General features: G+C 39.3%; 1 protein-coding gene across 4 annotated transcripts in view; it reads right to left on the bottom strand.

The window, feature by feature from the left end:
* Positions 1-16874, bottom strand: part of OFD1 (OFD1 centriole and centriolar satellite protein) — a 34137-nt gene extending 17263 nt beyond the window's left edge. The window contains exons 1-10 of one of the 4 annotated variants that reach the window (XM_050777215.1): positions 16494-16874; positions 16225-16323; positions 14889-15089; positions 12688-12756; positions 12570-12600; positions 7204-7308; positions 5264-5400; positions 4769-4942; positions 2192-2298; positions 344-463 (exon numbers count right to left, since the gene is read on the bottom strand). In XM_050777215.1, the coding sequence (XP_050633172.1) occupies positions 344-463; positions 2192-2298; positions 4769-4942; positions 5264-5400; positions 7204-7308; positions 12570-12600; positions 12688-12756; positions 14889-15089; positions 16225-16323; positions 16494-16505 (1055 nt within the window). In that variant the 5' untranslated portion in view covers positions 16506-16874. Of the gene's footprint in view, positions 1-343; positions 464-2191; positions 2299-4768; positions 4943-5263; positions 5401-7203; positions 7309-12569; positions 12601-12687; positions 12757-14888; positions 15090-15274; positions 15464-16224; positions 16324-16493 lie in introns of those variants that run through there. The other 3 variants (XM_050777216.1, XM_050777218.1, XM_050777217.1) reach the window with 3 other exon arrangements.
* Positions 16875-16882: the final 8 nt, after the last annotated feature.

The following is a 16882-nucleotide window of genomic DNA, read 5'->3' as shown; positions in this document are numbered from 1 at the left end:
ATTACAAGCACTCACCACCACACCCGGCTAATTTTTGTGTTTTTAGTAGAGATGGGGGTTTCATCATGTTGGCCAGGCTGGTCTTGAACTCCTGACCTCAGGTGATCCGCCCACCTCAGCCTCCCAGAGTGCTGGGATTACAGGCGTGAGCCACCACACCTGGCTCTTATATTTTAAAAACTATCCTAACTTAAATGCAGGAAAGGATTGACTGTATTGATAAAACTATGTATTTTTTTTTCCAAACACTAAAGTTTGCCTAAGTTACAGACTACTTCGTCAGTTTTTGTTTCTACCAACTTAATTTAAACATATCAGTTATTTAAAAATGCTTAACAATTACTTTAGAAGTTCATTCTTGAGCTTTCGGTCATAGGTCTCCTCAAAATTCTTTATATTCTGCTCCCGTCTCCTAAGTGCCTCAGTTATGCTTTTATGTTTTTCTTCCTGGAGCTTCTGGTTCCTGAAATTAGCAAAAATATAAAAAGTAAATAAACTACCATAGCGGAGCTAACAAATTTAGGAAAAATATCACATGTGTCTAGTTCAACAGACTAAAACTGCTACATGATATCACTATTGGGAAGTAGAAAGAAAGAGCCAGAAGTCCTCAGTGTATTTTATGAACTGACCTAGTTACAGCGTATTGAAACTAGCAGAACTGACTATGGCTTTGTGCTGAGGGGAGTGGGAGAGTCTCAAGAGGGAAGTGGTTTCTCACAGAAGATAAACACTTAAACAATGGTTATAGGTGATAAACGGCCAAAATCAATCCTGGGATGAAAGAATATTATTAGTTACAAAGTAACAAGTAAGTGTACTTATGTGCTTGAATCTATAATACTGTTTCTAACTGTGGGATTTAATTAATTAGTCCATATATATTCAAGATAGAATATTTGTTTTTGTCATTTAATGACCAATCAGCTTTAGCCAAGTGTGGTGGCCCGCACCTATAATCCCAGTTTTTCAGAAGGCTGAGGCAGGAGGATCACTTGATCCCAAGTGTTTGAGACCAGCCTGGGCAATACAGACAGACCCTGTGTCTTAAAAACAAAACAAAACAAACAAAAAAACCTATTGATTGAATACTGAAAGAAGTACCAAAAGAGAGGGCAAAAGATAGATGGATCAATCAGGGCTTCCAAATACTGAAGAATAGAATGGTCTTCATAGTGAGACTTTAAATCAACCATAGTACCAACTCCTTAGCCAGCCAGGGAGGTAGGTTCGCAGGTAGTGAGATCCAGTCATCCTGAGAAGTGCTACAAAATGCTGACTAGTCCAAGAACAGGTAAAGGCTCTAGGTATTAGCTCCCTCTGCTGGTAACCTGGAAAGTCGTGGAGAGGTAAACTGCATTTATTTAGTTTATACGCTAAGAAGGAGGGAACAAGAGTAGAGAAAATGGAGGTAAAGGTATGATGAACTTTCTCTGCCCCAATTTTGTGCTTATTTCTCTCTCTTGATCAATCTGCCTTTTCATTATTGCCAAAAAGAGAGTAAGGTAGACAGAGAGTTGAAATTAAACAAATGAAGCCTATAGAAGTGAGAAAAAAACATTAATGAAGATGGAGACAAATTATTTAACGAACTAAGATTCCTGGAGTATCTATGGGTGTCAATAGCAGATTCCCAAAGGAAAAGAAGGCTTACTGCACAAACTATGGACAGGTGAGCTTGCTGCCAATCCCAGGTAAGATCTGAGGGATGAAACATTTGTGAGCACTCAGAAAAAGTGAATAACACAAAGAAATAGTTTCACCAAATTCAAGTCAAGTCGGACCACCATACTTCCTTTTCTGAGCACACAGCTGGTAAAAGCTGTAGGCCTGGATATATGGAATTCAGTTACTATACATACGCACATGGAACTATCAGATCTGAGGGACTGAATGTAACTGCAAAACATACGATCTGTTCCAGTATTAACAGCTCCTCCAAATTATCTATCTGGTCTTACTGTAGCCTGATGATAGCATCTCATTGGTCTTTTCATCTTAATGTTTAATATTTCAAAAGCAAAACCCTAGTGTTTGTTCCTCTTAATTTGTACCTTCTAATGCTAGGTGATATCCCCTTCACAAACAAGAACTCTACTTGGCAATGAACATTAGACTATTTAGACATATATTTAATAATTCTTTTTAATCTCATCACTCTGAATATCCAAAATGAACATGCATTACTTACAATTCAAAAGCTTCAACTCTTTGCTTCAGCTCTGCTTCTCTTCCTCTTAGCAAATCCATATCTTTTAGTAAAAGCTGCCTTTGAGCATAAATTTCTTTTGTTTCAATCTGTATAGAAAAGCATTAATTTTTAGCAAGCAAGCTAATGAAAGCAAAACAGATTTGAATGAATATACTGCTTCCTAAATTCCAAAAAGCAAAGTACAGACATTTAGGATAACAATTTCACCTTCAAGAGATTCCAACTCAAGGTATGCTTTTTGCTTATTCTAGCTGCATAAAAATTTACTCCCCCAATGACTGTTAAACTACCATTACCCTATAGTCCTAACATGCCATGTGTAATTTATGCTATTTAGTTCTTTAACATCTCTCAGTCCATTATCTAAAAAAAAAAAATTTTTTTGAGACAGGGTCTCTGTTGCACAGGCTGGAGTGCAGTGGGGTGATCCTGGCTCACTGCAACCTCTGCCTCCCAAGCTCAAGGGTTCCTCCCACCTCAGCCTACTGAGTAGCTGCAGGCACTACAGGTACATACCACCAAGTCGGGCTGATGTTTTGTATTTTTGTAGAGATGGGGTTTTGCCATGCTGCCCAGGCTGGTCTTGAACTTCTGGGCTCAAGTGATATGCTTTGCCTTGGCCTCCCAAAGTGCTGGGACTACAAGCATGAGCCACCAAACCTGGAGCCCTTACCTAAATTTTGGCATGTTCCCCAGGAAGAAAAATTAAACAAAATGTACATTCAGCAACAAAACTACAAAAGAATCGAACCCCCATAGTTTTTAGTGGTGGTGCTGTCTGAATGTTTCAGTTCATGGGTCATTCTGACTCAGAGTTAGCAAGCTCATATGAACTCCTAAAAGAACGGGCCATCCTTCCATTTGTGTGTTCACAGAGAAAGAATTTACTAACTACCCACGACATGTCAAGCAGCATACTGGAAACTGGATATAAAAAGGTAGACAGATACAGTCCTCATCTCTAAAGACCTCACAATTTAGTCAAGGAGTGAGAAACAATCACACTAAGATGTGATGATTTTGTAACTGAAGTACATAGAGAGTGATGCAGGAACAAGGCCTAAATGAGTCGCTCAGTGGGAGTCAGGGAAGGCATTACCCAGGTGACATCCAAGCTGGGTCTTGAAAGACAGTATGGTTTTGTCAGGGAAAGAAGGGGATGGACAGTCCAGGTGAGGGAATAAAGATATGGTGCTTTTAATGAGGATGACAATCTTCTTCAAAGCTTTCAGATAATCAGAGTTAAACAAACAGGGATCTAGTCAGTCACCTATCTTGAAGATGGAGTTATTAGTCTAAACACAATCTAATCATCTCAAAGATATGTGCTTCCAACATTCATTTTTATAGCTGAAGCAAGCCCAATTCCCAGAAATGCTATACAAAATTTTAGAGGGGGTGCCCTTAGCATTATACAACCAGGTCTTATTGAGAAGCCCCAAGCAAGAGTGGACACTAGGGGGAAGCACTCCTACTTTCAACATCTGACAGCAGTAGTTCTGGATGTATGTTGGAAATAGTGCGGTAAATCTAGTTTGGTCTAAGACACGCCCTTGGGAAAGGAATATGATCTTAAAGGAGTAGATCCAATCCCGCTTGCCAACATGGACTCCCTCCCACTCTTCACCCTCTCCGTCTCCTGTCCAGTTACTTTCTGGGGTGACAAGATCAAATGGTCACATGGATGACCCTTGTGGCCCTGGTGACTCCTTTACCCCGGGGACCTTCATCCTTGCTCATTTCCATGGCTCTCTCCAATGGCAGCATACTGCATTTGGTTTCTAGTCTCCACCTGAAACCTCATCCTGCAATTCTATATTCTTGGACCATCCTTATTCTTCCAACTACCAGTCTCTCTAGATCGAGTCCTTGATCACTGACACTGCCACTCAATCCTCCCTTTCCCCCAGAAGCCACCTGCCCTCTCCTCTGCTTCCCTTCACTACCCAAGAGAGCCCCAGAATCTTCAATTAAATAGGCTGCCTTTCTCTAGTCAAATAAATTAGGCTCTGAAAAGCTCCACTTCCAAAGCATCTCCATTTTTCCACCCTCACTGAAAGGGGCAGAAAGAGATACTTACAAATCCTCCCCAGAACTAGAACAGAAAACTCACCTACAAGCACATGGGTTGATCTCTCTCAATTCCAGGCTCCCCCAACCACAGCTGAGCCCTCAATACAGGTGATGAGTCCTCTCTGCTTTAAAGGGCTGTTCTTCCCTCATCCACAGGAGCTACTCTGCACCTCCAATCTGCTCCTAAAACCCGAGATCTAACCCTCTAATCTGCCTGAGGAGATGGAGCTTATTTAGGGTATGTTTCTCATAATCCCAACTTGATTGTTCACCTCCACAGTTCTTCCCTTTCCACCAGTCTCAGAGGAAGCAAATTTGTGTATCCTTTTCAAGGCCCATCCTTCTGTTTGCACTCTTAGCCCCAGTCCCTATTGCTCTTCTGGGGCCTTGTTCCATCAATTGTACCATCCTGTTCCTGGATCTTGAGCCAACCTACTAATAGCTGCAGGAAATAGCCACACATAAAATATTTGTAAATACCACCTCTTGGTGCTTTTGAATTCTTTCAAGGGTACTCTTTTCCCGAAGAATGAGGGCTTCAGATTTTGCTTGACAGGCTTTCTCAAAATCGTTCTGGAACATGGCTAATTCCTTCTCATACTTTTTTTTCGCTTCCATTTTAATTTTTGCTATCTCAGTATCTTTAAAAAACTTCAACTGCAAATTGATCACAAAAAATTAAAAATACTATTATACTATTAAAAAAAGGAACAAGTTCTCTCTTTACATCTAGGTTTAACATAATGCTCTGCCCAAATATATTTATTTCATCTTTAGTTTTATTTCATTCACTGTATTTGTGGGATTCACTCAACAGGCATAAACAAATGTCATCAGAAATAAAAAAATATGTGCACAACAGTATAGTATCCCATTCACTATTAAAAGTTCTAGATATTTTCCCATATACCTAAGGTTAAGACTTTAGAAGACAAGCAAAAACATCACTCTTATTAACGGTAACAAGATAAAGCTTACCTTTTGACACATTTCTGCCCGAAGTTGCTCTTCTATTTCTCTCTTATATTCATTTAGCTTTATTTCTAAAGATTCGAACTTGATACGCTGAGGGTAAGCATCTGCAAACTGATCATCAATAAGCTGAAGCTTCTCAGCTATTAAAAAATAACACATCAAATTAGGACATAGAAACATGGTCAGGTGTGTAAGATGCCAGACCTCTGGTTCAAAAGAGCATACTTAGGTGAAAGTGTAGGGATGTCTGCAACTTACTTTGAAATACAAAAAAAGGAAAGTCGATGAATGGATGGACAGATAAAAATGATGAAGCGCGTATAATACAAGCATAATAGTGGAATCTAGGTGGTGGATATACAAGTGTTCACTAAAATTGTATCAACTTTTCTGTATGTTTGAAAATGTTCATCATAAAATGTTAGAGGACAAAGAAAGCCAAGAGTACAGTTTAAGTCAGAAAACACTGGAGTCTTTTCCTACTCTCTAAGTGCTAAGACAGAGAGCTCTTTATTGGACTTCAGTTAAAGCTGACTTACACATTCAAAACAATAACTTTAAAAAGAATCAAAGATCATGTACATCAACGCCTCCCCTTTACAGATAAAGAACAAATGCCAATACAGCTTAGTAAGTGACTACATAACAGCATAACCAGGATTAAAGTGAGGTCTGCTGACTCTTTCTTCCCTTAGTCCACGGCCCTCAAACAAACTATGGATCAGAATCAACCACACAGCAAAGTGCAAATCTCAACCCACAGTACAATCTCAACCATGTATAATGCCCACCAAAAAAGTATGCACAGATCGAAAAAGGTTGGCAGAAGTAGATTAAAACACTGATAGTGTTTATCTCTGGTAGGGATGACTTTAGACATGTTTTTCCATCTACTTTTCTATATTTTCCAAATGCTGTCCAATACAGGACTCTCCAGCCACGCGGGGCCATTGACACTTCAAATGTGACCAAATTGAACTGAGATGTGCTTTAAATGTAAAAAACACACGAGATTTCAAAGGCTTAGTGCAAAAACTAAATGTGAAATATCTCATTAGTATTTTTTATATTGAATACATGTTAAAATAATATTTTGGATGTATTGGGTTAATATTATTAAAACAAATTTCACCTGTTTCTTTTTACTTTTTTCAATGTGGCTGCCAGAAAATTTAAAATTACATATGTGGTTCACACCACTGAACAACACTGCTTGATAATTAGCAAGTAGTATGTTTCTAATTGAATTAAACCTACACCTGATGAAAGGCATAGTCATCTAATACATTTTATGAACTATGAACTTATCTTCTTATAAGCTACTGTTACTATTTAAGAGTAAGGAAGGGCCAAGAAATCCATTAAGCATATCATTTTAAACAGCTGTTTCCCATCTCTACTGAGCACAAAACTGATGGACAGGATGGTATTGTAGACCAGCTGGATAGTACAAAAAGCTCTAGATCATGGACAGGAGAACTTGGACTCCACTATTAGTTCTGATGCAGCCTGAGTGTTTCCAAGTTGCTCTTCCTCTGAGGACCTCGGTTTCCTCAACTATAAAATGAAGTGATGAGCCAGTGACTTCTTTAGTTCTTTGCAAAGCAAGTAGTTTAATCTTCTAACTGGGTGGCTGTAAAGTTAGACAAGACACAAGGAAGAACCTCCCAGTTAAGAGAAGTCAAACTCAACAAGGAAGAATATGGGCCTTTGAATGCCTGCATGATTTGGCCAATGTAGCCCTGGCATTTATGAGGCTAGGGAATGACCCTGGAGAGCACTTCCTGATCCCCCATGATGATTCCAGAAGAAATGAATTCCCTTGTTGCCTGCAGGTTGCATCCCTCCAGTTCAAGCAGCAATCACACAATATCATAAATCAGATAATTTCCTTCATTCAAAATGAAAACAGCAGAACTGAAATTAAGAAAGGCTGTAATTACCCAGAGAATCTCTGCTAAGTGTCGAACTTGTCTGAGTTTCCATATTGCAACTTTCTTTAGCTTGATGATATTCTGCCAATTCTTTTAAAAAATGCATAAGAAAACCTAAAAAACATAATGCATAAGTTTTGTTTCACAACTTTCAACCACTGCTCAGTCACTGTTTATACAATCTTAGTTTTATGACATTACTATTTTTTACATTATATATCTTTCCTTTTTTTAGAGACAAGAGTCTTGCTCTGTCACGCAGGCTGGAGTGCAGTGGTGTAATCATGGCTCACTGCAGCCTCAACCTCCTGGGCTCAAGCAATCCTCCTACTTCAGCCTCCCAAGTAGCTGGGACTAGAGGCACACACCACACCCCCCCATACCCAGCTAATTTTACTTTTCGTATAAACAGAGTCTCACTATGTTGCCCAGGCTAGTCTCAAACTCATGCCCTCAAGCAATCCTCCTGCCTGAGCCTCCCAAAGTGCTGGGATCACAAGCATGAGCCACCGTGCCCAGTCATATCTTTCAATAAATTTGAGGAAAAGCCTTCCCAAGCCTGATGCAAAACCTGGAAGGAATAAGGAGAAATATTTATCAATCTAACTGCATAAAAAGTGAAAGCTTACATATGGCATAAAATAAAAATATAACATACTGGGAAAAATAGTTGCAATAATATGGAGGCATAACCAAGACTAAAGTGATGACATTTTCATAACATCGAAGAACTCTTACAAATCAGTTAAAAAAAAAAAAAAAAAAAAAACAGAAAAATGGGAAAAAACGTGGACAGTGCGTAGAAAAAAATAGTCAAAGAAGAACAAAATTTTTAGATGCTGAACATGAACAAAATCATAAATGCAAATTAATACAACGGAGAAACCACTATTTTCCCTATAACACTGCTAAGATTAAAACTTGTATAATGCAGGCCGGGCGCGGTGGCTCAAGCCTGTAATCCCAGCACTTTGGGAGGCCGAGATGGGCGGATCACGAGGTCAGGAGATCGAGACCATCCTGGCTAACACGGTGAAACCCCGTCTCTACTAAAAAATACAAAAAACTAGCTGGGCGTGGTGGCGGGCGCCTGTAGTTCCAGCTACACGGGAGGCTGAGGCAGGAGAATGGCGTGAACCCGGGAGGCGGAGCTTGCAATGAGCTGAGATCTGGCCACTGCACTCCAGCCCGGGCGACAGAGCAAGACTCCGTCTCAAAAAAAAAAAAAAAAAAAAAAAAAACTTGTATAATGCTAAATGTTGGCAAGGGAGTGGATATATAGATATGCTCATTCACTTGGGAGAGAAATTTGCCAGTGCTTATATATATTTGAAATGCATGTGCCCTTTAGTCATTCCACTTCTATGAATTTACACAGCTATACTTTTATAAGGGCACAAAGGGTGCACACTGCACAATGGTCTGCACATTGGTTACCTGTAATGGCAAAAAGCAAACAATAAAACAACCAAATCTCAATCAATAGGGGGTTAAATACATTCTTTAAAAATAATTAGTCTATACTGCTATAGAAAGATATACTGGTGGATTAAAAAAAGCAAATTGCATACAGTATCTATGATATAATCTTGATTGTGTTTTAATTACAAATACATAATTTTAACCTCAGTTTTAGAAGGATAAACAAGAAACTTAAATCTAGTTATCAGTGGAGTGAAACTGTTAATTCTAATTATCAGTGGAGCATGAGATTAGAGAACATGGGCAGAAACTTCTACTTTGCTTTCACTTTATATCCTTCTGAATAGTTTGAGACTTTGTCTTAAACCACACGCATAAATTACTTAAGAAATGTTTAGTTTCCTGGAACTAAAAACATTAGTTAGCTCAGCACCTTTTCCCCCACCCCCACCCCCACCACCTTCAGGGAGGGGATCAGATTGTTTTGTCACTGTCTGCATTCCATCCTGGGATCACCTGAGGTAAATTTGCAAACATTAAGGTTCACTCTTGATGATGTAACGCTCTATGGGTTTTGACATTGGGTCTTTTCATTCTCTTAACAGTGTCTTTCGGCAGGGTGCAGTGACTCACACTTGTAATCCCAGCACTCTGGGAGGCTGAGGTGGGCGGATCACCTGAGGTCAAGGGATCAAGACCAGCCTGGTCAACATGATGAACCCCATCTCTATTAAAAACACAAAAAAATTAGCCAGACGTGATGGCAGGCACCTGTAGTCCCAGCTACTCAGGAGGCTGACAGGAGAATCACTCGAACCCAGGAGGCGGAGGCTGCCGTGAGCTGAGGTCGCACCACTGCCCTCCAGCCTGGGCGGCAGAGTGAAACTCAATCTCAAAAACAAAACAAAAAGAACAGTATCTTTCACAGAGATGTTTTTAATTTTAATAAAGTCTAACTGATCTACTTTTTTCTTTCATATATCTTGCTCTTGGTGTTACATCTCATCACGAAACCCAAGATCACACAGACTTTCTACTGTTCTCATCTGGAAGTTTTATAGTTTTGCATTTTACATTTAGGTCTATGGTTCATTTTGAGTTAGTTTTTGTGTAAAGTATAAGATCTGTGTCTAGGTTCACTTTTGTGAATATGAATATCCAATTGTTACAGCACCACTTGTTGAAAAGACTATCTTTCCTCTATTGAACTGCCTTTGCATCTTTGTTAAAAAAAAAATCAATTGACTATATTTGTGTGGATGTATTTCTGGACTTTCTAATTCTGTCCCCATTGATGTGTATGTCTATTCTTTTGCCAATTGCAGATAAGAATTTTAACTTCCAAAAAGCAAAGGGCCAATATCCAAATTTTCTTCCCTCTTCCAAATTTTGTGCACATCATTTTCTGGATATTGTCAGGCCTCTGAGTCAAAGCTCAGCCATTGTAACCCCCATGACCTGCACATATACGTCCAGATGGCCTGCAGGAGCCAGCCGAAAAAACACAGAAGTGAAACAGCTCCTTCCTTAACTGATTGACCAACCTTACGACATTCCACCATTATTACTTGTTCTTGCCCTGCTCCAACTGATCAATCGACCTTGTGACATTCTTCTTCTGGACAATGAGTCCCATGATCTCTCCACCATGCACCTTGGGACCCCCTCCCCTGCTAACAATAGATAACCACCTTTAATTGTAACTTTCCACTGCCGACCCAAGCCCTATAAAGCTGCCCCTCTCCTATCTCCCTTCACTGACTCTCTTTTTGGACTCAGCACACTTGCACCCAACAAGGCTGTTTATTCACTTTATAAAGTTTATTCACTTTATAAACAGCCTTGTTGGGTGCAATGATCTAAACAGCAATGATCTCAGCTCATTGCAACCTCCGCCTCCCCAGGGTTCAAGCGATTCTCCTGCCTCAGCCTCCCAAATAGCTGGGACTACAGGTGAACGCCACCATGCCTGGCTAACTTTTGTATTTCAGTAGAGACAGGGTTTCACCATGTTGGCCAGGATGGCCTTGCTCTCCTGACCTTGTGATCTGCCCACCTCAGCCTCCCAAAGTGCTGGGATTACAGGCGTGAGCCACTGCGCCCAGCCATGGAAAAACTGTTTTTAAGGATAATGTATCTACATAGATTTTTTTTTTCTTTTGAGATGTAGTCCAGCTCTGTCACCCAGACTGGAGTGTGGTGGCGCTATCTTGGCTCACTGCAACCTTTACCTCTCCGGTTCAAGCGATTCGTCTGCCTCAGCCTCCCAAGTAGCTGGGATTACAGGCACTCGACACCACGCCTGGCTAATTTTTGTATTTCTAATACAAAATTTTTGTATTTTAGTAGAGATGGTGTTTCAACATGTTTCACCATGTTGGCCAGGCTGGTCTCGAACCCCTGACCTCAAGTGATCAGCCAGATTTGCCCTCCCAAAGTGCTGGGATTACAGGCATGAGCCACCGTGCCTGGCCCACAGATTATTTCTTAATATCCCTTCAAGCCATGAAATAATAGTTAAGTAAAAGATACTAGCTATATACCTCAGAGTTATGCTAATATGGTAGTCACTATGCATGTGTAGCTAATTAAACGTAAATTTAAAATTCAGTTATTCAGTCACACTAGCCACATTTCAAGGCTCAATAGCCACATGAGGCTAGCAGCTACCACATTAAACAGCATAGATATAGACATTTCCATAATCACAGAGTTACACTGGACAGTTCCTAGAGCACAGAATATAGGATCATTTACCATACTGAACTTCAGTAGGGATGGTCTAGTTTGTGGGCAGCCCAGAATATCTTATGTTCCAATTTATTTATCCTCTGCTAACATTACTACCAAGAGACTTGGCAATTAAGTCACAGACTTAATGGCTGGCAGAAAAATAAGTATTCACATGATTAAGTTCTGCACGAATTGGCGAACGAACAGAAGAATAAAGGAATGTCCTTGTGGGGATGATAGCAGTGCAGGCAACAGACAAAATCCAAGGGTGTACCAAAACAAAAGGACTATTACTAACAGCTTATTTTAAAATACCTAAAGAATAACTATGCATCAAAGCCAAGTTGCCAGCTTATGTTCATGCTACAAAGCCCATCATCAAGTCTAACTAACGGTCTGAAACCCACAGTAGTTATGGACTCTATGAAAGGTTGTTATCAAGGCCAAAATTAAGGCAATTTATTAGGTATATATAAACATTTTTGTTTGTTTGTTTTTTGAGACGGAGTTTTGCTCTTGTTGCCCAGGCTGGAGTGTAATGGCATGATTTCAGCTCACCACAACCTCTGCCTTCGAGGTTCAAGCAATTCTCCTGTCTCAGCCTCCTGAGCAGCTGTGATTACAACCATGTGCCACCACACGTGGCTAATTTTTTTGTATTTTTAGTAGAAACGGGGTTTCTCCAGGTTGGTCAGGGTGGTCTCAAACTCCCGACCTCAGGTGATCCACCTGCCTCGGCCTCCCAAAGTGCTGGGATTACAGGCGTGAGCAACCGCGCCTGGCCTGTATAAACACTTAAGAACAAAAGACATATAACACATTACTGAATACAACTCTCATTCTTTAAGGAAATATTAATACATCTAATACCCTATCAATTATACTTGAGAGGGATACCTAGTATACAAAGACACTTGGCCTAAAACTTACTAGTTTTTTGAGGTTTTTTTTTTTTCCCGCCGAAATGTTCCCAACAGTGGGTATTTTTACAAACAGTATCTTTCAGCCTGTCTGTAGGGCCTTTGATACTGTCTGCAGTTTTCTTATTTGAATATCTAAGTTATTACAAAAATGGAAATATAGGGGAAATGACCTGCAGAAATCAAATAATTTAAATCAAATTAAATTTTACTCTTCTCCTTAAAAGTTAGCTTAATTCTTTTAGAGGAAAAAGTACATAGAAAAATGTTGCTGTTCTCTACAAAGATGATGGCTCCTACCTTTTTGATTTTCTTTATCAGATCCTGAAACCTGTTAAAAGAAAATATTTTACTTTTATTCAGCTATTCAGTTATAATTAACAAACCAAAGTAGATTATAGAAACTGAGCCATCGTACCAGTGATTTGTAGAGACTGGAAGTAGGGTTGATTTTAATGAGTTGTAATAGATCCTGCATAGTAAATACCTTAAGAGAAAAAAAAAGGTTACTAATTAGACATATTGTTATATCAGTGTTTAAATGATAAATTAGGATGTTTCTGAATATGAAATTAAGAAACATCCTTCCGATTAAATAAGATTATAACTATGCTAATAAAGCAAACTTAAAGCTCTTTCTTACAGTTAAATAAGTTACTATAAACATATCAAGGTCAAAAGGACAAACTATCTTTACCATGTAATTAACTTCTAAGTACTTCACATCAAAGATGATATGTCTAACAGAAATGTTTAATGCCTTACAGATGACACTGAAATATCCAATGAATACATGACTGAGTTCCTGGGTCATTCAATTACAATTTTTTAAAAAGTATTCATTGTTTAAAAATGTAAATAAATTTTTACTGTCCTTAAAACCATAATTATACTTAAAATATTGTTAAACAGACATTTTTGGTAGCTATTAAAATATATTTCTACTACAGTATATACCATTCACTATGTCTGCTCTGAGAACACTGATATTTGTTTTCAATTGGTTTTCCTTTAAAGAAAATATTCTGCATGGGCATTTTACATTAGTAGAAACCGTTAAGTTGTATGAACGAGATTAATTCCTGCTATATAATTATGTAATTGACTATTATACAATAAGCAAAAGTATAAAGTGATTAGAAAGTTAGAGAATGATGTATCAAAAATGAATTCCAGGCCAGGCACGACGGCTCACACTTGTAATCCCGCCTCTTTAGGAGGTTAGGCAGATCACCTGGGGTCAGGATTTGAGCCCAGCCTGGCCAACATGGTGAAACGCCATCTCTACTAAAAATACAAGAGTTAGCCAGGTGTGGTGGCAGGTGCCTGTAATCCCAGCTACTTGGGAAGCTTGAACCCGGGAGGCAGAAGTTGCAGTGAGCCAAGATTGCACCATTGCACTCTAGCCTGGGTGACAGAACAAGACTCTGTCTCAAATAAATAAATAAATAAATAAATTCCTAATATCAATAAATAAAATTTGGTTGCTTATGAAGAAATGCAAATTACTTAAGTTTTCACTCAAATACTGTATTTCTTGTGTCATTAAAACTTTGGAATATGAAACTTTTGGATAATTACAGAAAACACAAAGAAAGCAAAAACATATGAACAACAACAAGAGTGAAATTTATTTTATTTTTGACACAGTCTCGCCCTATCACCCAGGCTGGAGTGCAGTGGCATGATCTCGGCTCACTGCAACCTTCGCCGTAAACTATGGTCTTTGGGTGATAATGACATGTCAGGGTAGGCTTATAGATTGTAGCAAATGTACCACCTTGATGCAAGATGTTGACAGTGAGGGAGGCTGTGAGTGTGTAGGGGCAGCAGGCATATGGGAATTCTCTGTACTTCCCACTTAACTTTGCTGTGAACCCAAACCTGCTCTGAAAAAATAAAGTCTATTTAAAAAAAACAAAACACGCACACATCCACAGGGAAAGTCTGCTGTAACTGCCTTTAAAATAATAAAGTAGTACTAATGTTCAACAGTAATGGTGAAGAAATATAGTTAAAATAATTAGAAAAGTAGTAAAAAATAAAACAAGTCTTTTTAATATTTGAGAACTTTACAGATTTTTTAAATTACTTATTTCTCACTTATCTAATTACAAAGAAAAGAAACATCTGAAGAAACTAGTGCAGGAAAAAAGAGCTCATGTTAGAGATCTAGATTTACCACCCTGTATTGCCCCTTAAAAGTTACTTGAGCTTGGGCAAACTGATTCACCTCTCCAGCGTCTGGTTCCTCATCTGTAACACACAAAACATCTGCAGCGTGCCTATCACAGTGCCAAGCTTACAGTAGGCATTCAGCAGATTGGCAGAATCTTATTAGACAAGATAGAGGATAGATCAATTATAGGTCTGGAACATTTAGAGATTCTATATATCACTATTTTACATGAGACTAAATGAGATGCCAAAAAATTAATTTCAAATTTAGTACCCACTTATTATATAACAAATATATTATGTGCAGGTACAACGTGAATTCAAAGAGGAACTAGAAATGGACCTAGTCAAGGAGCACTTAGCTATCATGCAGCACTTTACTGTCAGCAGAGGAAGAACCTGTTAATAAAAAATTCAAAAATAGAAAAGTAAAGACTTTACCTTTTCTTTTGCCAAACCACTTTCTGGAAAGAAAACAGAAAGTGAATATTCATAGCCACATCTTTGTAAGTGATCTGCCACTAAAGAGTTAGAGGCGCCTATTAAGAGGGAGCTCCCTTCTACTGAAATGGACCGAGGTTGCAGTTCTCCACTCAATACAGGGTGCATCAACTCATGAATTAGCTGGTTTCGAAGTTGTGTCTAGTGCAAAATAAAAACAAAAAGAAAAAAGAAACAAACACAAGGGAAAGAAATTTCAGCAGGATTGTTTCATTAGAGATATACACAGATGTGTCACATTCATTGGAAACCTTCCTTCTATTTCCATAATGGTTCTAGATCCATGGCCAGAAGTTAGGAACCTTTCCCTGCACACTTTGTCTTACCCCGTGAGACAAGCAGTCCAGTGGGTTCTAGAAAAAGCTTTCTTTCCCCAGCTTCCAAATGAAACGGGTGGTTAGCCAGATCCGCTTGCAGACTCGTAACTTCACTTCCCTAGAAGCCCATTTCAGCAGCTTACGATTGGGATATTAAGTATAGGAAAAATTTCTGCCACTTCATCACACCTCTGTGGACTGTTGGAGAATATAACCAAAATATTCAACAACAGGGGACTGCTATATACATTACAAAAATATCCAAAGATAAGCCTGTCGCCACTGAAAATGAAGATTTCAAAAAACTTTTAAGGAAACAGGGAAATGCTCACCATATAATTTAAATTAAAAAAGGATACATATACAGGATATATCTACGTATTTTAAATGTAAAATATGCTTTTGAAATGCATATTGCAATGAAAACACGCTGAGCTAATCCTACTCCTGGCTGTTAATCCAAATATAAAGTATACTAATAGATATTCGCTGCCCAAATTAAATATTCATACATTTCAATATAGTTTAAAGATGAAATTTTTCATTTCCGAAACTATTATTAAGCAGTACACTAGTATTTTCTATATGCTGTCAATGTCCTTCATCCAACTGTTTTACAAATCCACTTACTAGTTTAGGAACCTATAAGCCATATTTATAAAACAAGCCTAATCTTACTGTGTTCATTATATAAACATTTCCTCCTATCTTACTGTCAAATTCAATTAATTATTTGAATATGCTCCTTTAAGACTACTCAAACTCAACATTTTCTCAAACGTTTTCAAGAGACTGTAATGTTTCAGGATAGAGAGTTATTCGGGAATATAAAAATGTAATTGACCATTACAATCTATGTATCATACGATTATTAAAACCTAAACCTTGACTGAATTTTAACTACCTGTTACAGGTTACACTTGTAAAAGTTATGACACAGATACGCCTAAATCCGATACCTTGAGTGTGTCCAGTATACCCCGATCCTTAAACGTCTGGTATAGCTTTTTGCGCAGTTCATCTTGACTCAACACATCAGCCACGGGGAGCATGTTGGACTAGAAGACAAAATGGTTACAGGTTACCTGCGGGGCAGAGGCGTGAACGTCTGAAAACAGACCAGTGGCCTCCGGGGAAGCCATAAGAGGCCTAGCGGGGAAAGGAGTTTTAACGAACACAAACAAGACTTCATTTCCGCCTGTCCCCGAGAAGGGGCAGGTGTGTCTACCTGAGCCATCATCAGGCATCAGCTTCCTCCGAAGCTCGCCTCGCTCGCCCCGCCGCGGCCCGAGTTTAGTGCCCAGCCTGGGCTGTGGGGCCAAGACGAAGGGGAATCCCTGCCCTCAGAGCCCTGCCTCTGTCCCGGGGGTTCGGGAGGAACAAGGGTGCTGAACGTTCTCTGCCTCGCACTCCCAACTAGGTTTTCTAGCAAACACGCGAGCTTCCTTTCTTCACGGTTCTGAGGCATGGGTGAGGACCCAGGCACGACTCAAAGGCGGCTGGAGGGCGGGGGCCCAGAGACTAGGGACTGAAGGCGGCAAGGTATGACCGCTTCACAGCCCATCCCGCAACTTCCGGAAACCTGCTAAGTACAGCCTTCCCTCTCTGAAGAGCTAT

Source organism: Macaca thibetana, chromosome X (assembly GCF_024542745.1).
Source record: "Macaca thibetana thibetana isolate TM-01 chromosome X, ASM2454274v1, whole genome shotgun sequence".
Classification (NCBI taxonomy): domain Eukaryota; kingdom Metazoa; phylum Chordata; class Mammalia; order Primates; family Cercopithecidae; genus Macaca; species Macaca thibetana.
This window is presented reverse-complemented; position numbering and strand designations above follow the sequence as displayed.